Source organism: Drosophila sechellia, chromosome X (genome assembly GCF_004382195.2).
Source record: "Drosophila sechellia strain sech25 chromosome X, ASM438219v1, whole genome shotgun sequence".
NCBI classification, from domain to species: domain Eukaryota; kingdom Metazoa; phylum Arthropoda; class Insecta; order Diptera; family Drosophilidae; genus Drosophila; species Drosophila sechellia.
This window is the reverse complement of record NC_045954.1, coordinates 16,342,523-16,366,836: the sequence shown is the minus strand read 5'-3', so window position 1 is coordinate 16,366,836 and position 24,314 is coordinate 16,342,523. Positions and strand designations below refer to the sequence as shown.

The window sequence follows — 24,314 nt, the reverse complement described above, 5'->3', positions numbered from 1 at the left end:
CCAAATATGGAATGTCATACCTCGTTGGGTTTGTTTTTTAAATCCCAATCGATTTGCATTCAAGTTTGGGAATTCTAGGATTTTTCAATTTTTCGCAAATTTTTATGATGGTACCCCTTACAAAAAATGCGAAAATTTGGCCAAAATTAAATTTTACAAAATTAGTTTAAAAGTGACAGAAGTTGTTAGTATTGGTTGTAAGGAGTATAAAATGGTACTTATTTTTGCTGTGTGAGAATTTTTAGTCAAGTTATAGCCAAAAAAGTCAACTTCAAAATTGAGTTTTTTGCGAAAAATAATTTTCCTGATTTTTGGCGAAAAAAATAATCGGTATTTTGATCAAAACATTGGAAATAATGACCCAAATATGGAATGTCATACCTCGTTGGGTTTGTTTTTTAAATCCCAATCTATTTACATTCAAGTTTGGGAATTCTAGGATTTTTCAATTTTTCGCAAATTTTTATGATGGTACCCCTTACAAAAAATGCGAAAATTTGGCCAAAAATAAATTTTACAAAATTAGTTTAAAAGGGACAGAAGTTGTTAGTATTGGTTGTAAGGAGTATAAAATGGTACTTCTTTTTGCTGTGTGAGAATTTTTAGTCAAGTTATAGCCAAAAAAGTCAACTTGAAAATTGAGTTTTTTGCCAAAAATAATTTTCCTGATTTTTGGCGAAAAAAATAATCGGTATTTTGATCAAAACATTGGAAATAATGACCCAAATATGGAATGTCATACCTCGTTGGGTTTGTTTTTTAAATCCCAATCGATTTGCATTCAAGTTTGGGAATTCTAGGATTTTTCAATTTTTCGCAAATTTTTATGATGGTACCCCTTACAAAAAATGCGAAAATTTGGCCAAAATTAAATTTTACAAAATTAGTTTAAAAGTGACAGAAGTTGTTAGTATTGGTTGTAAGGAGTATAAAATGGTACTTCTTTTTGCTGTGTGAGAATTTTTAGTCAAGTTATAGCCAAAAAAGTCAACTTCAAAATTGAGTTTTTTGCCAAAAATAATTTTCCTGATTTTTGGCGAAAAAAATAATCGGTATTTTGATCAAAACATTGGAAATAATGACCCAAACATGGAATGTCATACCTCGTTGGGTTTGTTTTTTAAATCCCAATCGATTTGCATTCAAGTTTGGGAATTCTAGGATTTTTCAATTTTTCGCAAATTTTTATGATGGTACCCCTTACAAAAAATGCGAAAATTTGGCCAAAATTAAATTTTACAAAATTAGTTTAAAAGTGACAGAAGTTGCTAGTATTGGTTGTAAGGAGTATAAAATGGTACTTCTTTTTGCTGTGTGAGAATTTTTAGTCAAGTTATAGCCAAAAAAGTCAACTTGAAAATTGAGTTTTTTGCCAAAAATAATTTTCCTGATTTTTGGCGAAAAAAATAATCGGTATTTTGATCAAAACATTGGAAATAATGACCCAAATATGGAATGTCATACCTCGTTGGGTTTGTTTTTTAAATCCCAATCGATTTGCATTCAAGTTTGGGAATTCTAGGATTTTTCAATTTTTCGCAAATTTTTATGATGGTACCCCTTACAAAAAATGCGAAAATTTGGCCAAAATTAAATTTTACAAAATTAGTTTAAAAGTGACAGAAGTTGTTAGTATTGGTTGTAAGGAGTATAAAATGGTACTTATTTTTGCTGTGTGAGAATTTTTAGTCAAGTTATAGCCAAAAAAGTCAACTTCAAAATTGAGTTTTTTGCGAAAAATAATTTTCCTGATTTTTGGCGAAAAAAATAATCGGTATTTTGATCAAAACATTGGAAATAATGACCCAAATATGGAATGTCATACCTCGTTGGGTTTGTTTTTTAAATCCCAATCTATTTACATTCAAGTTTGGGAATTCTAGGATTTTTCAATTTTTCGCAAATTTTTATGATGGTACCCCTTACAAAAAATGCGAAAATTTGGCCAAAAATAAATTTTACAAAATTAGTTTAAAAGGGACAGAAGTTGTTAGTATTGGTTGTAAGGAGTATAAAATGGTACTTCTTTTTGCTGTGTGAGAATTTTTAGTCAAGTTATAGCCAAAAAAGTCAACTTGAAAATTGAGTTTTTTGCCAAAAATAATTTTCCTGATTTTTGGCGAAAAAAATAATCGGTATTTTGATCAAAACATTGGAAATAATGACCCAAATATGGAATGTCATACCTCGTTGGGTTTGTTTTTTAAATCCCAATCGATTTGCATTCAAGTTTGGGAATTCTAGGATTTTTCAATTTTTCGCAAATTTTTATGATGGTACCCCTTACAAAAAATGCGAAAATTTGGCCAAAATTAAATTTTACAAAATTAGTTTAAAAGTGACAGAAGTTGTTAGTATTGGTTGTAAGGAGTATAAAATGGTACTTCTTTTTGCTGTGTGAGAATTTTTAGTCAAGTTATAGCCAAAAAAGTCAACTTCAAAATTGAGTTTTTTGCCAAAAATAATTTTCCTGATTTTTGGCGAAAAAAATAATCGGTATTTTGATCAAAACATTGGAAATAATGACCCAAACATGGAATGTCATACCTCGTTGGGTTTGTTTTTTAAATCCCAATCGATTTGCATTCAAGTTTGGGAATTCTAGGATTTTTCAATTTTTCGCAAATTTTTATGATGGTACCCCTTACAAAAAATGCGAAAATTTGGCCAAAATTAAATTTTACAAAATTAGTTTAAAAGTGACAGAAGTTGTTAGTATTGGTTGTAAGGAGTATAAAATGGTACTTCTTTTTGCTGTGTGAGAATTTTTAGTCAAGTTATAGCCAAAAAAGTCAACTTGAAAATTGAGTTTTTTGCCAAAAATAATTTTCCTGATTTTTGGCGAAAAAAATAATCGGTATTTTGATCAAAACATTGGAAATAATGACCCAAATATGGAATGTCATACCTCGTTGGGTTTGTTTTTTAAATCCCAATCGATTTGCATTCAAGTTTGGGAATTCTAGGATTTTTAAATTTTTCGCAAATTTTTATGATGGTACCCCTTACAAAAAATGCGAAAATTTGGCCAAAAATAAATTTTACAAAATTAGTTTAAAAGTGACAGAAGTTGTTAGTATTGGTTGTAAGGAGTATAAAATGGTACTTCTTTTTGCTGTGTGAGAATTTTTAGTCAAGTTATAGCCAAAAAAGTCAACTTGAAAATTGAGTTTTATGCCAAAAATAATTTTCCTGATTTTTGGCGAAAAAAATAATCGGTATTTTGATCAAAACATTGGAAATAATGACCCAAATATGGAATGTCATACCTCGTTGGGTTTGTTTTTTAAATCCCAATCGATTTGCATTCAAGTTTGGGAATTCTAGGATTTTTCAATTTTTCGCAAATTTTTATGATGGTACCCCTTACAAAAAATGCGAAAATTTGGCCAAAAATTAATTTTACAAAATTAGTTTAAAAGTGACAGAAGTTGTTAGTATTGGTTGTAAGGAGTATAAAATGGTACTTCTTTTTGCTGTGTGAGAATTTTTAGTCAAGTTATAGCCAAAAACGTCAACTTCAAAATTGAGTTTTTTGCCAAAAATAATTTTCCTGATTTTTGGCGAAAAAAATAATCGGTATTTTGATCAAAACATTGGAAATAATGACCCAAACATGGAATGTCATACCTCGTTGGGTTTGTTTTTTAAATCCCAATCTATTTACATTCAAGTTTGGGAATTCTAGGATTTTTCAATTTTTCGCAAATTTTTATGATGGTACCCCTTACAAAAAATGCGAAAATTTGGCCAAAAATAAATTTTACAAAATTAGTTTAAAAGTGACAGAAGTTGTTAGTATTGGTTGTAAGGAGTATAAAATGGTACTTATTTTTGCTGTGTGAGAATTTTTAGTCAAGTTATAGCCAAAAAAGTCAACTTGAAAATTGAGTTTTTTGCCAAAAATAATTTTCCTGATTTTTGGCGAAAAAAATAATCGGTATTTTGATCAAAACATTGGAAATAATGACCCAAATATGGAATGTCATACCTCGTTGGGTTTGTTTTTTAAATCCCAATCGATTTGCATTCAAGTTTGGGAATTCTAGGATTTTTCAATTTTTCGCAAATTTTTATGATGGTACCCCTTACAAAAAATGCGAAAATTTGGCCAAAAATTAATTTTACAAAATTAGTTTAAAAGTGACAGAAGTTGTTAGTATTGGTTGTAAGGAGTATAAAATGGTACTTCTTTTTGCTGTGTGAGAATTTTTAGTCAAGTTATAGCCAAAAACGTCAACTTCAAAATTGAGTTTTTTGCCAAAAATAATTTTCCTGATTTTTGGCGAAAAAAATAATCGGTATTTTGATCAAAACATTGGAAATAATGACCCAAACATGGAATGTCATACCTCGTTGGGTTTGTTTTTTAAATCCCAATCTATTTACATTCAAGTTTGGGAATTCTAGGATTTTTCAATTTTTCGCAAATTTTTATGATGGTACCCCTTACAAAAAATGCGAAAATTTGGCCAAAAATAAATTTTACAAAATTAGTTTAAAAGTGACAGAAGTTGTTAGTATTGGTTGTAAGGAGTATAAAATGGTACTTCTTTTTGCTGTGTGAGAATTTTTAGTCAAGTTATAGCCAAAAAAGTCAACTTGAAAATTGAGTTTTTTGCCAAAAATAATTTTCCTGATTTTTGGCGAAAAAAATAATCGGTATTTTGATCAAAACATTGGAAATAATGACCCAAATATGGAATGTCATACCTCGTTGGGTTTGTTTTTTAAATCCCAATCGATTTGCATTCAAGTTTGGGAATTCTAGGATTTTTCAATTTTTCGCAAATTTTTATGATGGTACCCCTTACAAAAAATGCGAAAATTTGGCCAAAAATAAATTTTACAAAATTAGTTTAAAAGTGACAGAAGTTGTTAGTATTGGTTGTAAGGAGTATAAAATGGTACTTATTTTTGCTGTGTGAGAATTTTTAGTCAAGTTATAGCCAAAAAAGTCAACTTCAAAATTGAGTTTTTTGCCAAAAATAATTTTCCTGATTTTTGGCGAAAAAAATAATCGGTATTTTGATCAAAACATTGGAAATAATGACCCAAATATGGAATGTCATACCTCGTTGGGTTTGTTTTTTAAATCCCAATCGATTTGCATTCAAGTTTGGGAATTCTAGGATTTTTCAATTTTTCGCAAATTTTTATGATGGTACCCCTTACAAAAAATGCGAAAATTTGGCCAAAAATAAATTTTACAAAATTAGTTTAAAAGTGACAGAAGTTGTTAGTATTGGTTGTAAGGAGTATAAAATGGTACTTCTTTTTGCTGTGTGAGAATTTTTAGTCAAGTTATAGCCAAAAAAGTCAACTTGAAAATTGAGTTTTATGCCAAAAATAATTTTCCTGATTTTTGGCGAAAAAAATAATCGGTATTTTGATCAAAACATTGGAAATAATGACCCAAATATGGAATGTCATACCTCGTTGGGTTTGTTTTTTAAATCCCAATCGATTTGCATTCAAGTTTGGGAATTCTAGGATTTTTCAATTTTTCGCAAATTTTTATGATGGTACCCCTTACAAAAAATGCGAAAATTTGGCCAAAAATTAATTTTACAAAATTAGTTTAAAAGTGACAGAAGTTGTTAGTATTGGTTGTAAGGAGTATAAAATGGTACTTATTTTTGCTGTGTGAGAATTTTTAGTCAAGTTATAGCCAAAAAAGTCAACTTCAAAATTGAGTTTTTTGCCAAAAATAATTTTCCTGATTTTTGGCGAAAAAAATAATCGGTATTTTGATCAAAACATTGGAAATAATGACCCAAACATGGAATGTCATACCTCGTTGGGTTTGTTTTTTAAATCCCAATCGATTTGCATTCAAGTTTGGGAATTCTAGGATTTTTCAATTTTTCGCAAATTTTTATGATGGTACCCCTTACAAAAAATGCGAAAATTTGGCCAAAAATAAATTTTACAAAATTAGTTTAAAAGTGACAGAAGTTGTTAGTATTGGTTGTAAGGAGTATAAAATGGTACTTCTTTTTGCTGTGTGAGAATTTTTAGTCAAGTTATAGCCAAAAACGTCAACTTCAAAATTGAGTTTTTTGCCAAAAATAATTTTCCTGATTTTTGGCGAAAAAAATAATCGGTATTTTGATCAAAACATTGGAAATAATGACCCAAACATGGAATGTCATACCTCGTTGGGTTTGTTTTTTAAATCCCAATCTATTTACATTCAAGTTTGGGAATTCTAGGATTTTTCAATTTTTCGCAAATTTTTATGATGGTACCCCTTACAAAAAATGCGAAAATTTGGCCAAAAATTAATTTTACAAAATTAGTTTAAAAGTGACAGAAGTTGTTAGTATTGGTTGTAAGGAGTGTATAAAATGGTACTTATTTTTGCTGTGTGAGAATTTTTAGTCAAGTTATAGCCAAAAAAGTCAACTTGAAAATTGAGTTTTTTGCCAAAAATAATTTTCCTGATTTTTGGCGAAAAAAATAATCGGTATTTTGATCAAAACATTGGAAATAATGACCCAAATATGGAATGTCATACCTCGTTGGGTTTGTTTTTTAAATCCCAATCGATTTGCATTCAAGTTTGGGAATTCTAGGATTTTTCAATTTTTCGCAAATTTTTATGATGGTACCCCTTACAAAAAATGCGAAAATTTGGCCAAAAATAAATTTTACAAAATTAGTTTAAAAGTGACAGAAGTTGTTAGTATTGGTTGTAAGGAGTATAAAATGGTACTTATTTTTGCTGTGTGAGAATTTTTAGTCAAGTTATAGCCAAAAAAGTCAACTTCAAAATTGAGTTTTTTGCCAAAAATAATTTTCCTGATTTTTGGCGAAAAAAATAATCGGTATTTTGATCAAAACATTGGAAATAATGACCCAAACATGGAATGTCATACCTCGTTGGGTTTGTTTTTTAAATCCCAATCGATTTGCATTCAAGTTTGGGAATTCTAGGATTTTTCAATTTTTCGCAAATTTTTATGATGGTACCCCTTACAAAAAATGCGAAAATTTGGCCAAAAATAAATTTTACAAAATTAGTTTAAAAGTGACAGAAGTTGTTAGTATTGGTTGTAAGGAGTATAAAATGGTACTTCTTTTTGCTGTGTGAGAATTTTTAGTCAAGTTATAGCCAAAAACGTCAACTTCAAAATTGAGTTTTTTGCCAAAAATAATTTTCCTGATTTTTGGCGAAAAAAATAATCGGTATTTTGATCAAAACATTGGAAATAATGACCCAAACATGGAATGTCATACCTCGTTGGGTTTGTTTTTTAAATCCCAATCTATTTACATTCAAGTTTGGGAATTCTAGGATTTTTCAATTTTTCGCAAATTTTTATGATGGTACCCCTTACAAAAAATGCGAAAATTTGGCCAAAAATTAATTTTACAAAATTAGTTTAAAAGTGACAGAAGTTGTTAGTATTGGTTGTAAGGAGTATAAAATGGTACTTATTTTTGCTGTGTGAGAATTTTTAGTCAAGTTATAGCCAAAAAAGTCAACTTGAAAATTGAGTTTTTTGCCAAAAATAATTTTCCTGATTTTTGGCGAAAAAAATAATCGGTATTTTGATCAAAACATTGGAAATAATGACCCAAATATGGAATGTCATACCTCGTTGGGTTTGTTTTTTAAATCCCAATCGATTTGCATTCAAGTTTGGGAATTCTAGGATTTTTCAATTTTTCGCAAATTTGGATGATGGTACCCCTTACAAAAAATGCGAAAATTTGGCCAAAAATAAATTTTACAAAATTAGTTTAAAAGGGACAGAAGTTGTTAGTATTGGTTGTAAGGAGTATAAAATGGTACTTCTTTTTGCTGTGTGAGAATTTTTAGTCAAGTTATAGCCAAAAAAAGTCAACGTGAAAATTGAGTTTTTTGCCAAAAATAATTTTCCTGATTTTTGGCGAAAAAAATAATCGGTATTTTGATCAAAACATTGGAAATAATGACCCAAATATGGAATGTCATACCTCGTTGGGTTTATTTTTTAAATCCCAATCGATTTGCATTCAAGTTTGGGAATTCTAGGATTTTTAAATTTTTCGCAAATTTTGATGATGGTACCCCTTAAAAAAAATGCGAAAATTTAGCCAAAAATTAATTTTATAAAATTAGTTTAAAAGTGACAGAAGTTGTTAGTATTGGTTGTAAGGAGTATAAAATGGTACTTCTTTTTGCTGTGTGAGAATTTTTAGTCAAGTTATAGCCAAAAACGTCAACTTCAAAATTGAGTTTTTTGCCAAAAATAATTTTCCTGATTTTTGGCGAAAAAAATAATCGGTATTTTGATCAAAACATTGGAAATAATGACCCAAATATGGAATGTCATACCTCGTTGGGTTTGTTTTTTAAATCCCAATCGATTTGCATTCAAGTTTGGGAATTCTAGGATTTTTCAATTTTTCGCAAATTTTTATGATGGTACCCCTTACAAAAAATGCGAAAATTTGGCCAAAAATTAATTTTACAAAATTAGTTTAAAAGTGACAGAAGTTGTTAGTATTGGTTGTAAGGAGTATAAAATGGTACTTCTTTTTGCTGTGTGAGAATTTTTAGTCAAGTTATAGCCAAAAACGTCAACTTCAAAATTGAGTTTTTTGCCAAAAATAATTTTCCTGATTTTTGGCGAAAAAAATAATCGGTATTTTGATCAAAACATTGGAAATAATGACCCAAACATGGAATGTCATACCTCGTTGGGTTTGTTTTTTAAATCCCAATCTATTTACATTCAAGTTTGGGAATTCTAGGATTTTTCAATTTTTCGCAAATTTTTATGATGGTACCCCTTACAAAAAATGCGAAAATTTGGCCAAAAATTAATTTTACAAAATTAGTTTAAAAGTGACAGAAGTTGTTAGTATTGGTTGTAAGGAGTATAAAATGGTACTTATTTTTGCTGTGTGAGAATTTTTAGTCAAGTTATAGCCAAAAAAGTCAACTTGAAAATTGAGTTTTTTGCCAAAAATAATTTTCCTGATTTTTGGCGAAAAAAATAATCGGTATTTTGATCAAAACATTGGAAATAATGACCCAAATATGGAATGTCATACCTCGTTGGGTTTGTTTTTTAAATCCCAATCGATTTGCATTCAAGTTTGGGAATTCTAGGATTTTTCAATTTTTCGCAAATTTGGATGATGGTACCCCTTACAAAAAATGCGAAAATTTGGCCAAAAATAAATTTTACAAAATTAGTTTAAAAGGGACAGAAGTTGTTAGTATTGGTTGTAAGGAGTATAAAATGGTACTTCTTTTTGCTGTGTGAGAATTTTTAGTCAAGTTATAGCCAAAAAAAGTCAACGTGAAAATTGAGTTTTTTGCCAAAAATAATTTTCCTGATTTTTGGCGAAAAAAATAATCGGTATTTTGATCAAAACATTGGAAATAATGACCCAAATATGGAATGTCATACCTCGTTGGGTTTATTTTTTAAATCCCAATCGATTTGCATTCAAGTTTGGGAATTCTAGGATTTTTAAATTTTTCGCAAATTTTGATGATGGTACCCCTTAAAAAAATGCGAAAATTTAGCCAAAAATTAATTTTATAAAATTAGTTTAAAAGTGACAGAAGTTGTTAGTATTGGTTGTAAGGAGTATAAAATGGTACTTCTTTTTGCTGTGTGAGAATTTTTAGTCAAGTTATAGCCAAAAACGTCAACTTCAAAATTGAGTTTTTTGCCAAAAATAATTTTCCTGATTTTTGGCGAAAAAAATAATCGGTATTTTGATCAAAACATTGGAAATAATGACCCAAATATGGAATGTCATACCTCGTTGGGTTTGTTTTTTAAATCCCAATCGATTTGCATTCAAGTTTGGGAATTCTAGGATTTTTCAATTTTTCGCAAATTTTTATGATGGTACCCCTTACAAAAAATGCGAAAATTTGGCCAAAAATTAATTTTACAAAATTAGTTTAAAAGTGACAGAAGTTGTTAGTATTGGTTGTAAGGAGTATAAAATGGTACTTCTTTTTGCTGTGTGAGAATTTTTAGTCAAGTTATAGCCAAAAACGTCAACTTCAAAATTGAGTTTTTTGCCAAAAATAATTTTCCTGATTTTTGGCGAAAAAAATAATCGGTATTTTGATCAAAACATTGGAAATAATGACCCAAATATGGAATGTCATACCTCGTTGGGTTTGTTTTTTAAATCCCAATCGATTTGCATTCAAGTTTGGGAATTCTAGGATTTTTCAATTTTTCGCAAATTTGGATGATGGTACCCCTTACAAAAAATGCGAAAATTTGGCCAAAAATAAATTTTACAAAATTAGTTTAAAAGGGACAGAAGTTGTTAGTATTGGTTGTAAGGAGTATAAAATGGTACTTCTTTTTGCTGTGTGAGAATTTTTAGTCAAGTTATAGCCAAAAAAAGTCAACTTGAAAATTGAGTTTTTTGCCAAAAATAATTTTCCTGATTTTTGGCGAAAAAAATAATCGGTATTTTGATCAAAACATTGGAAATAATGACCCAAATATGGAATGTCATACCTCGTTGGGTTTATTTTTTAAATCCCAATCGATTTGCATTCAAGTTTGGGAATTCTAGGATTTTTCAATTTTTCGCAAATTTTGATGATGGTACCCCTTAAAAAAAATGCGAAAATTTAGCCAAAAATTAATTTTATAAAATTAGTTTAAAAGTGACAGAAGTTGTTAGTATTGGTTGTAAGGAGTATAAAATGCTACTTCTTTTTGCTGTGTGAGAATTTTTAGTCAAGTTATAGCCAAAAAAGTCAACTTCAAAATTGAGTTTTTTGCGAAAAATAATTTTCCTGATTTTTGGCGAAAAACATAATCGGTATTTTGATCAAAACATTGGAAATAATGACCCAAATATGGAATGTCATACCTCGTTGGGTTTGTTTTTTAAATCCCAATCTATTTACATTCAAGTTTGGGAATTCTAGGATTTTTAAATTTTTCGCAAATTTTTATGATGGTACCCCTTACAAAAAATGCGAAAATTTGGCCAAAAATAAATTTTACAAAATTAGTTTAAAAGGGACAGAAGTTGTTAGTATTGGTTGTAAGGAGTATAAAATTGTATTTCTTTTTGCTGTGTGAGAATTTTTAGTCAAGTTATAGCCAAAAAAGTCAACTTGAAAATTGAGTTTTTTGCGAAAAATAATTTTCCTGATTTTTGGCGAAAAAAATAATCGGTATTTTGATCAAAACATTGGAAATAATGACCCAAATATGGAATGTCATACCTCGTTGGGTTTGTTTTTTAAATCCCAATCGATTTGCATTCAAGTTTGGGAATTCTAGGATTTTTCAATTTTTCGCAAATTTGGATGATGGTACCCCTTACAAAAAATGCGAAAATTTGGCCAAAAATAAATTTTACAAAATTAGTTTAAAAGGGACAGAAGTTGTTAGTATTGGTTGTAAGGAGTATAAAATGGTACTTCTTTTTGCTGTGTGAGAATTTTTAGTCAAGTTATAGCCAAAAAAAGTCAACTTGAAAATTGAGTTTTTTGCCAAAAATAATTTTCCTGATTTTTGGCGAAAAAAATAATCGGTATTTTGATCAAAACATTGGAAATAATGACCCAAATATGGAATGTCATACGTCGTTGGGTTTGTTTTTTAAATCCCAATCGATTTGCATTCAAGTTTGGGAATTCTAGGATTTTTCAATTTTTCGCAAATTTGGATGATGGTACCCCTTACAAAAAATGCGAAAATTTGGCCAAAAATAAATTTTACAAAATTAGTTTAAAAGTGACAGAAGTTGTTAGTATTGGTTGTAAGGAGTATAAAATGGTACTTATTTTTGCTGTGTGAGAATTTTTAGTCAAGTTATAGCCAAAAAAGTCAACTTGAAAATTGAGTTTTTTGCCAAAAATAATTTTCCTGATTTTTGGCGAAAAAAATAATCGGTATTTTGATCAAAACATTGGAAATAATGACCCAAATATGGAATGTCATATCTCGTTGGGTTTGTTTTTTAAATCCCAATCGATTTGCATTCAAGTTTGGGAATTCTAGGATTTTTCAATTTTTCGCAAATTTGGATGATGGTACCCCTTACAAAAAATGCGAAAATTTGGCCAAAAATAAATTTTACAAAATTAGTTTAAAAGGGACAGAAGTTGTTAGTATTGGTTGTAAGGAGTATAAAATGGTACTTCTTTTTGCTGTGTGAGAATTTTTAGTCAAGTTATAGCCAAAAAAAGTCAACTTGAAAATTGAGTTTTTTGCGAAAAATAATTTTCCTGATTTTTGGCGAAAAACATAATCGGTATTTTGATCAAAACATTGGAAATAATGACCCAAATATGGAATGTCATACCTCGTTGGGTTTGTTTTTTAAATCCCAATCTATTTACATTCAAGTTTGGGAATTCTAGGATTTTTAAATTTTTCGCAAATTTTTATGATGGTACCCCTTACAAAAAATGCGAAAATTTGGCCAAAAATAAATTTTACAAAATTTGTTTAAAAGGGACAGAAGTTGTTAGTATTGGTTGTAAGGAGTATAAAATTGTATTTCTTTTTGCTGTGTGAGAATTTTTAGTCAAGTTATAGCCAAAAAAGTCAACTTGAAAATTGAGTTTTTTGCGAAAAATAATTTTCCTGATTTTTGGCGAAAAAAATAATCGGTATTTTGATCAAAACATTGGAAATAATGACCCAAATATGGAATGTCATACCTCGTTGGGTTTGTTTTTTAAATCCCAATCGATTTGCATTCAAGTTTGGGAATTCTAGGATTTTTCAATTTTTCGCAAATTTGGATGATGGTACCCCTTACAAAAAATGCGAAAATTTGGCCAAAAATAAATTTTACAAAATTAGTTTAAAAGGGACAGAAGTTGTTAGTATTGGTTGTAAGGAGTATAAAATGGTACTTCTTTTTGCTGTGTGAGAATTTTTAGTCAAGTTATAGCCAAAAAAAGTCAACTTGAAAATTGAGTTTTTTGCCAAAAATAATTTTCCTGATTTTTGGCGAAAAAAATAATCGGTATTTTGATCAAAACATTGGAAATAATGACCCAAATATGGAATGTCATACGTCGTTGGGTTTGTTTTTTAAATCCCAATCGATTTGCATTCAAGTTTGGGAATTCTAGGATTTTTCAATTTTTCGCAAATTTGGATGATGGTACCCCTTACAAAAAATGCGAAAATTTGGCCAAAAATAAATTTTACAAAATTAGTTTAAAAGTGACAGAAGTTGTTAGTATTGGTTGTAAGGAGTATAAAATGGTACTTCTTTTTGCTGTGTGAGAATTTTTAGTCAAGTTATAGCCAAAAAAGTCAACTTCAAAATTGAGTTTTTTGCCAAAAATAATTTTCCTGATTTTTGGCGAAAAAAATAATCGGTATTTTGATCAAAACATTGGAAATAATGACCCAAACATGGAATGTCATACCTCGTTGGGTTTGTTTTTTAAATCCCAATCTATTTACGTTCAAGTTTGGGAATTCTAGGATTTTTCAATTTTTCGCAAATTTTGATGATGGTACTTAAAAAAAATGCGAAAATTTAGCCAAAAATTAATTTTATAAAATTAGTTTAAAAGTGACAGAAGTTGTTAGTATTGGTTGTAAGGAGTATAAAATGCTACTTCTTTTTGCTGTGTGAGAATTTTTAGTCAAGTTATAGCCAAAAACGTCAACTTCAAAATTGAGTTTTTTGCCAAAAATAATTTTCCTGATTTTTGGCGAAAAAAATAATCGGTATTTTGATCAAAACATTGGAAATAATGACCCAAATATGGAATGTCATACCTCGTTGGGTTTGTTTTTTAAATCCCAATCGATTTGCATTCAAGTTTGGGAATTCTAGGATTTTTCAATTTTTCGCAAATTTTTATGATGGTACCCCTTACAAAAAATGCGAAAATTTGGCCAAAAATTAATTTTACAAAATTAGTTTAAAAGTGACAGAAGTTGTTAGTATTGGTTGTAAGGAGTATAAAATGGTACTTCTTTTTGCTGTGTGAGAATTTTTAGTCAAGTTATAGCCAAAAACGTCAACTTCAAAATTGAGTTTTTTGCCAAAAATAATTTTCCTGATTTTTGGCGAAAAAAATAATCGGTATTTTGATCAAAACATTGGAAATAATGACCCAAATATGGAATGTCATACCTCGTTGGGTTTGTTTTTTAAATCCCAATCGATTTGCATTCAAGTTTGGGAATTCTAGGATTTTTCAATTTTTCGCAAATTTGGATGATGGTACCCCTTACAAAAAATGCGAAAATTTGGCCAAAAATAAATTTTACAAAATTAGTTTAAAAGGGACAGAAGTTGTTAGTATTGGTTGTAAGGAGTATAAAATGGTACTTCTTTTTGCTGTGTGAGAATTTTTAGTCAAGTTATAGCCAAAAAAAGTCAACTTGAAAATTGAGTTTTTTGCCAAAAATAATTTTCCTGATTTTTGGCGAAAAAAATAATCGGTATTTTGATCAAAACATTGGAAATAATGACCCAAATATGGAATGTCATACCTCGTTGGGTTTATTTTTTAAATCCCAATCGATTTGCATTCAAGTTTGGGAATTCTAGGATTTTTCAATTTTTCGCAAATTTTGATGATGGTACCCCTTAAAAAAAATGCGAAAATTTAGCCAAAAATTAATTTTATAAAATTAGTTTAAAAGTGACAGAAGTTGTTAGTATTGGTTGTAAGGAGTATAAAATGCTACTTCTTTTTGCTGTGTGAGAATTTTTAGTCAAGTTATAGCCAAAAAAGTCAACTTCAAAATTGAGTTTTTTGCGAAAAATAATTTTCCTGATTTTTGGCGAAAAACATAATCGGTATTTTGATCAAAACATTGGAAATAATGACCCAAATATGGAATGTCATACCTCGTTGGGTTTGTTTTTTAAATCCCAATCTATTTACATTCAAGTTTGGGAATTCTAGGATTTTTAAATTTTTCGCAAATTTTTATGATGGTACCCCTTACAAAAAATGCGAAAATTTGGCCAAAAATAAATTTTACAAAATTAGTTTAAAAGGGACAGAAGTTGTTAGTATTGGTTGTAAGGAGTATAAAATTGTATTTCTTTTTGCTGTGTGAGAATTTTTAGTCAAGTTATAGCCAAAAAAGTCAACTTGAAAATTGAGTTTTTTGCGAAAAATAATTTTCCTGATTTTTGGCGAAAAAAATAATCGGTATTTTGATCAAAACATTGGAAATAATGACCCAAATATGGAATGTCATACCTCGTTGGGTTTGTTTTTTAAATCCCAATCGATTTGCATTCAAGTTTGGGAATTCTAGGATTTTTCAATTTTTCGCAAATTTGGATGATGGTACCCCTTACAAAAAATGCGAAAATTTGGCCAAAAATAAATTTTACAAAATTAGTTTAAAAGGGACAGAAGTTGTTAGTATTGGTTGTAAGGAGTATAAAATGGTACTTCTTTTTGCTGTGTGAGAATTTTTAGTCAAGTTATAGCCAAAAAAAGTCAACTTGAAAATTGAGTTTTTTGCCAAAAATAATTTTCCTGATTTTTGGCGAAAAAAATAATCGGTATTTTGATCAAAACATTGGAAATAATGACCCAAATATGGAATGTCATACGTCGTTGGGTTTGTTTTTTAAATCCCAATCGATTTGCATTCAAGTTTGGGAATTCTAGGATTTTTCAATTTTTCGCAAATTTGGATGATGGTACCCCTTACAAAAAATGCGAAAATTTGGCCAAAAATAAATTTTACAAAATTAGTTTAAAAGTGACAGAAGTTGTTAGTATTGGTTGTAAGGAGTATAAAATGGTACTTATTTTTGCTGTGTGAGAATTTTTAGTCAAGTTATAGCCAAAAAAGTCAACTTGAAAATTGAGTTTTTTGCCAAAAATAATTTTCCTGATTTTTGGCGAAAAAAATAATCGGTATTTTGATCAAAACATTGGAAATAATGACCCAAATATGGAATGTCATACCTCGTTGGGTTTGTTTTTTAAATCCCAATCGATTTGCATTCAAGTTTGGGAATTCTAGGATTTTTCAATTTTTCGCAAATTTGGATGATGGTACCCCTTACAAAAAATGCGAAAATTTGGCCAAAAATAAATTTTACAAAATTAGTTTAAAAGGGACAGAAGTTGTTAGTATTGGTTGTAAGGAGTATAAAATGGTACTTCTTTTTGCTGTGTGAGAATTTTTAGTCAAGTTATAGCCAAAAAAAGTCAACTTGAAAATTGAGTTTTTTGCCAAAAATAATTTTCCTGATTTTTGGCGAAAAAAATAATCGGTATTTTGATCAAAACATTGGAAATAATGACCCAAATATGGAATGTCATACGTCGTTGGGTTTGTTTTTTAAATCCCAATCGATTTGCATTCAAGTTTGGGAATTCTAGGATTTTTCAATTTTTCGCAAATTTGGATGATGGTACCCCTTACAAAAAATGCGAAAATTTGGCCAAAAATAAATTTTACAAAATTAGTTTAAAAGTGACAGAAGTTGTTAGTATTGGTTGTAAGGAGTATAAAATGGTACTTATTTTTGCTGTGTGAGAATTTTTAGTCAAGTTATAGCCAAAAAAGTCAACTTGAAAATTGAGTTTTTTGCCAAAAATAATTTTCCTGATTTTTGGCGAAAAAAATAATCGGTATTTTGATCAAAACATTGGAAATAATGACCCAAATATGGAATGTCATACCTCGTTGGGTTTGTTTTTTAAATCCCAATCGATTTGCATTCAAGTTTGGGAATTCTAGGATTTTTCAATTTTTCGCAAATTTGGATGATGGTACCCCTTACAAAAAATGCGAAAATTTGGCCAAAAATAAATTTTACAAAATTAGTTTAAAAGGGACAGAAGTTGTTAGTATTGGTTGTAAGGAGTATAAAATGGTACTTCTTTTTGCTGTGTGAGAATTTTTAGTCAAGTTATAGCCAAAAAAAGTCAACTTGAAAATTGAGTTTTTTGCGAAAAATAATTTTCCTGATTTTTGGCGAAAAACATAATCGGTATTTTGATCAAAACATTGGAAATAATGACCCAAATATGGAATGTCATACCTCGTTGGGTTTGTTTTTTAAATCCCAATCTATTTACATTCAAGTTTGGGAATTCTAGGATTTTTAAATTTTTCGCAAATTTTTATGATGGTACCCCTTACAAAAAATGCGAAAATTTGGCCAAAAATAAATTTTACAAAATTTGTTTAAAAGGGACAGAAGTTGTTAGTATTGGTTGTAAGGAGTATAAAATGGTACTTCTTTTTGCTGTGTGAGAATTTTTAGTCAAGTTATAGCCAAAAAAGTCAACTTCAAAATTGAGTTTTTTGCCAAAAATAATTTTCCTGATTTTTGGCGAAAAAAATAATCGGTATTTTGATCAAAACATTGGAAATAATGACCCAAACATGGAATGTCATACCTCGTTGGGTTTGTTTTTTAAATCCCAATCTATTTACGTTCAAGTTTGGGAATTCTAGGATTTTTCAATTTTTCGCAAATTTTGATGATGGTACTTAAAAAAAATGCGAAAATTTAGCCAAAAATTAATTTTATAAAATTAGTTTAAAAGTGACAGAAGTTGTTAGTATTGGTTGTAAGGAGTATAAAATGCTACTTCTTTTTGCTGTGTGAGAATTTTTAGTCAAGTTATAGCCAAAAAAGTCAACTTCAAAATTGAGTTTTTTGCGAAAAATAATTTTCCTGATTTTTGGCGAAAAACATAATCGGTATTTTGATCAAAACATTGGAAATAATGACCCAAATATGGAATGTCATACCTCGTTGGGTTTGTTTTTTAAATCCCAATCTATTTACATTGAAGTTTGGGAATTCTAGGATTTTTCAATTTTTCGCAAATTTTTATGATGGTACCCCTTACAAAAAATGCGAAAATTTGGCCAAAAATAAATTTTACAAAATTAGTTTAAAAGTGACAGAAGTTGTTAGTATTGGTTGTAAGGAGTATAAAATGGTACTTCTTTTTGCTGTGTGAGAATTTTTAGTCAAGTTATAGCCAAAAAAGTCAACTTGAAAATTGAGTTTTTTGCGAAAAATAATTTTCCTGATTTTTGGCGAAAAAAATAATTGGTATTTTGATCAAAACATTGGAAATAATGATGTTTGTAATGATGGTTGTAAGGAGTATAAAATGGTACTTCTTTTTGCTGTGTGAGAATTTTTAGTCAAGTTATAGCCAAAAAAGTCAACTTGAAAATTGAGTTTTTTGCGAAAAATAATTTTCCTGATTTTTGGCGAAAAAAATAATCGGTATTTTGATCAAAACATTGGAAATAATGATGTTTGTAATGATGGTTGTAAGGAGTATAAAATGGTACTTCTTTTTGCTGTGTGAGAATTTTTAGTCAAGTTATAGCCAAAAAAGTCAACTTGAAAATTGAGTTTTTTGCGAAAAATAATTTTCCTGATTTTTGGCGAAAAAAATAATTGGTATTTTGATCAAAACATTGGAAATAATGATGTTTGTAATGATGGTTGTAAGGAGTATAAAATGGTACTTCTTTTTGCTGTGTGAGAATTTTTAGTCAAGTTATAGCCAAAAAAGTCAACTTGAAAATTGAGTTTTTTGCGAAAAATAATTTTCCTGATTTTTGGCGAAAAAAATAATCGGTATTTTGATCAAAACATTGGAAATAATGACCCAAACATGGAATGTCATACCTCGTTGGGTTTGTTTTTTAAATCCCAATCTATTTACATTCAAGTTTGGGAATTCTAGGATTTTTCAATTTTTCGCAAATTTTTATGATGGTACCCCTTACAAAAAATGCGAAAATTTGGCCAAAAATAAATTTTACAAAATTAGTTTAAAAGTGACAGAAGTTGTTAGTATTGGTTGTAAGGAGTATAAAATGGTACTTATTTTTGCTGTGTGAGAATTTTTAGTCAAGTTATAGCCAAAAAAGTCAACTTGAAAATTGAGTTTTTTGCCAAAAATAATTTTCCTGATTTTTGGCGAAAAAAATAATCGGTATTTTGATCAAAACATTGGAAATAATGACCCAAATATGGAATGTCATACGTCGTTGGGTTTGTTTTTTAAATCCCAATCGATTTGCATTCAAGTTTGGGAATTCTAGGATTTTTCAATTTTTCGCAAATTTGGATGATGGTACCCCTTACAAAAAATGCGAAAATTTGGCCAAAAATAAATTTTACAAAATTAGTTTAAAAGGGACAGAAGTTGTTAGTATTGGTTGTAAGGAGTATAAAATGGTACTTCTTTTTGCTGTGTGAGAATTTTTAGTCAAGTTATAGCCAAAAAAAGTCAACTTGAAAATTGAGTTTTTTGCCAAAAATAATTTTCCTGATTTTTGGCGAAAAAAATAATCGGTATTTTGATCAAAACATTGGAAATAATGACCCAAATATGGAATGTCATACCTCGTTGGGTTTATTTTTTAAATCCCAATCGATTTGCATTCAAGTTTGGGAATTCTAGGATTTTTAAATTTTTCGCAAATTTTTATGGTGGTACCCCTTACAAAAAATGCGAAAATTTGGCCAAAAATAAATTTTACAAAATTAGTTTAAAAGTGACAGAAGTTGTTAGTATTGGTTGTAAGGAGTATAAAATGGTACTTCTTTTTGCTGTGTGAGAATTTTTAGTCAAGTTATAGCCAAAAAAGTCAACTTCAAAATTGAGTTTTTTGCCAAAAATAATTTTCCTGATTTTTGGCGAAAAAAATAATCGGTATTTTGATCAAAACATTGGAAATAATGACCCAAACATGGAATGTCATACCTCGTTGGGTTTGTTTTTTAAATCCCAATCTATTTACGTTCAAGTTTGGGAATTCTAGGATTTTTCAATTTTTCGCAAATTTTGATGATGGTACTTAAAAAAAATGCGAAAATTTAGCCAAAAATTAATTTTATAAAATTAGTTTAAAAGTGACAGAAGTTGTTAGTATTGGTTGTAAGGAGTATAAAATGCTACTTCTTTTTGCTGTGTGAGAATTTTTAGTCAAGTTATAGCCAAAAAAGTCAACTTCAAAATTGAGTTTTTTGCGAAAAATAATTTTCCTGATTTTTGGCGAAAAACATAATCGGTATTTTGATCAAAACATTGGAAATAATGACCCAAATATGGAATGTCATACCTCGTTGGGTTTGTTTTTTAAATCCCAATCTATTTACATTCAAGTTTGGGAATTCTAGGATTTTTCAATTTTTCGCAAATTTTTATGATGGTACCCCTTACAAAAAATGCGAAAATTTGGCCAAAAATAAATTTTACAAAATTAGTTTAAAAGTGACAGAAGTTGTTAGTATTGGTTGTAAGGAGTATAAAATGGTACTTCTTTTTGCTGTGTGAGAATTTTTAGTCAAGTTATAGCCAAAAAAGTCAACTTGAAAATTGAGTTTTTTGCGAAAAATAATTTTCCTGATTTTTGGCGAAAAAAATAATCGGTATTTTGATCAAAACATTGGAAATAATGATGTTTGTAATGATGGTTGTAAGGAGTATAAAATGGTACTTCTTTTTGCTGTGTGAGAATTTTTAGTCAAGTTATAGCCAAAAAAGTCAACTTGAAAATTGAGTTTTTTGCGAAAAATAATTTTCCTGATTTTTGGCGAAAAAAATAAGTGGTATTTTGATCAAAACATTGGAAATAATGATGTTTGTAATGATGGTTGTAAGGAGTATAAAATGGTACTTCTTTTTGCTGTGTGAGAATTTTTAGTCAAGTTATAGCCAAAAAAGTCAACTTGAAAATTGAGTTTTTTGCGAAAAATAATTTTCCTGATTTTTGGCGAAAAAAATAATCGGTATTTTGATCAAAACATTGGAAATAATGACCCAAACATGGAATGTCATACCTCGTTGGGTTTGTTTTTTAAATCCCAATCTATTTACATTCAAGTTTGGGAATTCTAGGATTTTTCAATTTTTCGCAAATTTTTATGATGGTACCCCTTACAAAAAATGCGAAAATTTGGCCAAAAATAAATTTTACAAAATTAGTTTAAAAGTGACAGAAGTTGTTAGTATTGGTTGTAAGGAGTATAAAATGGTACTTATTTTTGCTGTGTGAGAATTTTTAGTCAAGTTATAGCCAAAAAAGTCAACTTGAAAATTGAGTTTTTTGCCAAAAATAATTTTCCTGATTTTTGGCGAAAAAAATAATCGGTATTTTGATCAAAACATTGGAAATAATGACCCAAATATGGAATGTCATACGTCGTTGGGTTTGTTTTTTAAATCCCAATCGATTTGCATTCAAGTTTGGGAATTCTAGGATTTTTCAATTTTTCGCAAATTTGGATGATGGTACCCCTTACAAAAAATGCGAAAATTTGGCCAAAAATAAATTTTACAAAATTAGTTTAAAAGTGACAGAAGTTGTTAGTATTGGTTGTAAGGAGTATAAAATGGTACTTCTTTTTGCTGTGTGAGAATTTTTAGTCAAGTTATAGCCAAAAAAGTCAACTTCAAAATTGAGTTTTTTGCCAAAAATAATTTTCCTGATTTTTGGCGAAAAAAATAATCGGTATTTTGATCAAAACATTGGAAATAATGACCCAAACATGGAATGTCATACCTCGTTGGGTTTGTTTTTTAAATCCCAATCTATTTACGTTCAAGTTTGGGAATTCTAGGATTTTTCAATTTTTCGCAAATTTGGATGATGGTACCCCTTACAAAAAATGCGAAAATTTGGCCAAAAATAAATTTTACAAAATTAGTTTAAAAGGGACAGAAGTTGTTAGTATTGGTTGTAAGGAGTATAAAATGGTACTTCTATGGTATCCAATAAAATCCATTGCCCTTCCTTTTGCAGATCTGTGGCTGTCATGAGATCGACACCGTTTCAATCAACACCATCAGTCTGGATCGAGTGATACCGTTCTATCAGCCGCCAAACTCTCTACCCAACTTTAAGCACAACTCGACGAATCGAAAGAGCTTCACACGTGGCAACCAGAAGTTCAGGCTGTCAGTGGGTGGTGCCAAGCCGGCACAGGTGCAGGAGGAGCACGAGGGCGACAAGAGTGGATTGTCCTCGCCCAACTATAGTCTGGAGGTTGTGAACGAGGCGGTGCTGGAGTCGGCGGAGACTTCTCCAATGTCCTCGTTGCCACCTGTCCACTTGGTTACGATGGCCGGATCGTCGGCGGACCTGGCGCCGCATCATGTCGTATATGGCGGAGCAATCGATTCCTCCCTGAGGCAGGGTAAGTACTCCAGAGTGCCTGATAATATGGCCAGCTATGGTAGTAGTTACGGGGCCATCGATACCCGCCTGATGTCCTTGAACGAACCCAGTTCGCTGCACAAGCCGGACATTTACAATCAATATTCGCTGGACAAGAACGAGGAGGCGGATGTGCAGCAGTTGGAGTTCAATCTGAACGATAGCAATCCGCCAATACTCAACAACTATGATAACTACGAAATGGCCGAGGACTTTCCGGTCAATCAGAACCTGAACTACATTACCAATAACTATAAGCCAGTGCCCGCCACCTCCACGATCAACGCCTCGTCCAAGTCGATCAAGAGGACCACTACCACCACCCTGCACAAGAGGACAACGAGCAACATGGCCGGCGCAAAGCAGACGTCCACGGGCATCTTTGGTGGCAGCAAGCTAAGCCAGGTCTCCTCGGTTAGCTCCATGGAACTGCACAAGCTGGACGACAATATGGTACTGAAAAAGTCCTCCTCCTCGAATGTCGTCAACAAGAACAAACGGCCAATGGGCTCGGCCCAGAGTCAGTTCAGCAAGGAGAACAATCAACAGAAAAATATCAACGTGGAAATCATCACAAAGCCACCGATGCGATCCCGCACCACCCTGGATATGCGTACGTCTCACCAGGCTAAAACTCAGGAAAAGCAAATTCACGTGAGTGTTTAAAACGTTCGCTTGGTGCCCTTCATTTAATTAACGTCATATTATTCCAGCAGCAGCCAATGAACAATCGCATTATAATGGATGACCACGACTTCGATATGCTCTCGAGGTCACATGAGGCTGTGCTGCAGGAGCTGAGCAATCGCCAGTCTAGCCTGGATTTGCTGCGGCACGCAACAAGGTAAGTATTGGATGCACGTATATTTTAAGCATATCAATCAATTGATACATACATTGGTAATTATGTAGGTCTCACGATATGCTGGGCGCATTAAGGCAGGCAAAGAGTTGTGGCAAATCCATTTTCATAGATCTACTCGGAGCCATACTGGAGAAACCGTAAGCATAATATTATAAATATTAATGCGATAGTGATAGCAATAGGAGTTTAATACCATTACAGGTCCTCGTGGAACTTGGACTTCTGCATGTTTGTGCTGCCAGAGATTTACGAACTCTTGCAAAGCCAACACAAGTTGTGAGTACAGATAAACATAAACGAAGAGGTAGCCCAAGTAATCACAATCTGTATTTCAGCCACTTTACGAGAGCCTGTGATACCCTGCGCATTATACTGTCGAACTTCTTGCCAACTATACAGGAGAACCTCGATTCCTGGGCAGCCAATGGCCTGGGCGTCGATGTGACACGCGAGGATCGACAGAGGAAGTGCGCCGAGTGTCAGCGGTGGTTGTTGCAAATCAAGAACCTGCCCGAGAGCACACACTTTGGGTCCACGCTGTCACAATTGCAAAACATAATTATTTTCTAAGGGCAACGCATATTCAGCTGTAGATGCTCCTCGGCGTTCAAATCAGCCCATGAACGGTACAAAGATCGTCAACAAAAGAAAACCACCAGCTTCCCAAAACCTGATTACGAAATCCAGTGTCGTGGGGAGTGGCCTCATTTGTCGCTCTAAGCTGCCAAACTAAGGAATTTTAAACAATCGTTTCCGGAACAGCAGCTCTATGACGAGCTCTTCCGAACGCTGTTTATCCAACATTAACATTAACCCTTCGGCCTTCTATTCATCATCATGTTGCGATGAGGTCAACTTGTGAACTGAGAAAGTTACGTATGATTTCCTTCGTCACAAGCCAATTTCAGCCGACCGCGATGATTAGAAAATGGGCCTTAGTTATTTAATTATTTGTAATATTAATTTGTTATGCAAACTAATTTATATAATAATTATTTACCTATACCTAAGTCCCAAAATTTAAAAATATATAAAAGAAAACATACGTGGATTCTATTTACTATTTGCGATCAAATATTCTTTGAGGTAACAACTAATCTAAAAAAGTTCATGGCGATCTAAAGCACATGTGTGTGTATGGCAAAGGTATGTTGGTGAAAGAAAGAAATGAATAAAATTAGTTGGTTATAGGCTAGCTGATTTATCTGTTTTTGTCGGATTGCAACTAAACTAGTGTCTTTACATGTATTTAGCACACAGACTGGTGCAATGGGAGAAGTTCTATGGGTGGGTGG

General features: G+C 30.8%; 1 protein-coding gene across 2 annotated transcripts in view; it reads left to right on the top strand.

The window, feature by feature from the left end:
• Positions 1-24,219, top strand: part of LOC6620230 (katanin p80 WD40 repeat-containing subunit B1) — a 38,308-nt gene extending 14,089 nt beyond the window's left edge. Inside the window, exons 6-10 of one of the 2 annotated variants that reach the window (XM_032726037.1) lie at positions 21,741-22,808; positions 22,871-22,998; positions 23,067-23,156; positions 23,221-23,295; positions 23,355-24,219. In XM_032726037.1, coding sequence (XP_032581928.1) covers positions 21,741-22,808; positions 22,871-22,998; positions 23,067-23,156; positions 23,221-23,295; positions 23,355-23,589 — 1,596 coding nt within the window. In that variant the 3' untranslated portion in view covers positions 23,590-24,219. Of the gene's footprint in view, positions 1-21,740; positions 22,809-22,867; positions 22,999-23,066; positions 23,157-23,220; positions 23,296-23,354 lie in introns of both variants that reach the window. The other variant, XM_032726036.1, reaches the window with a different exon arrangement.
• The last annotated feature ends 95 nt before the right edge of the window (positions 24,220-24,314 follow it).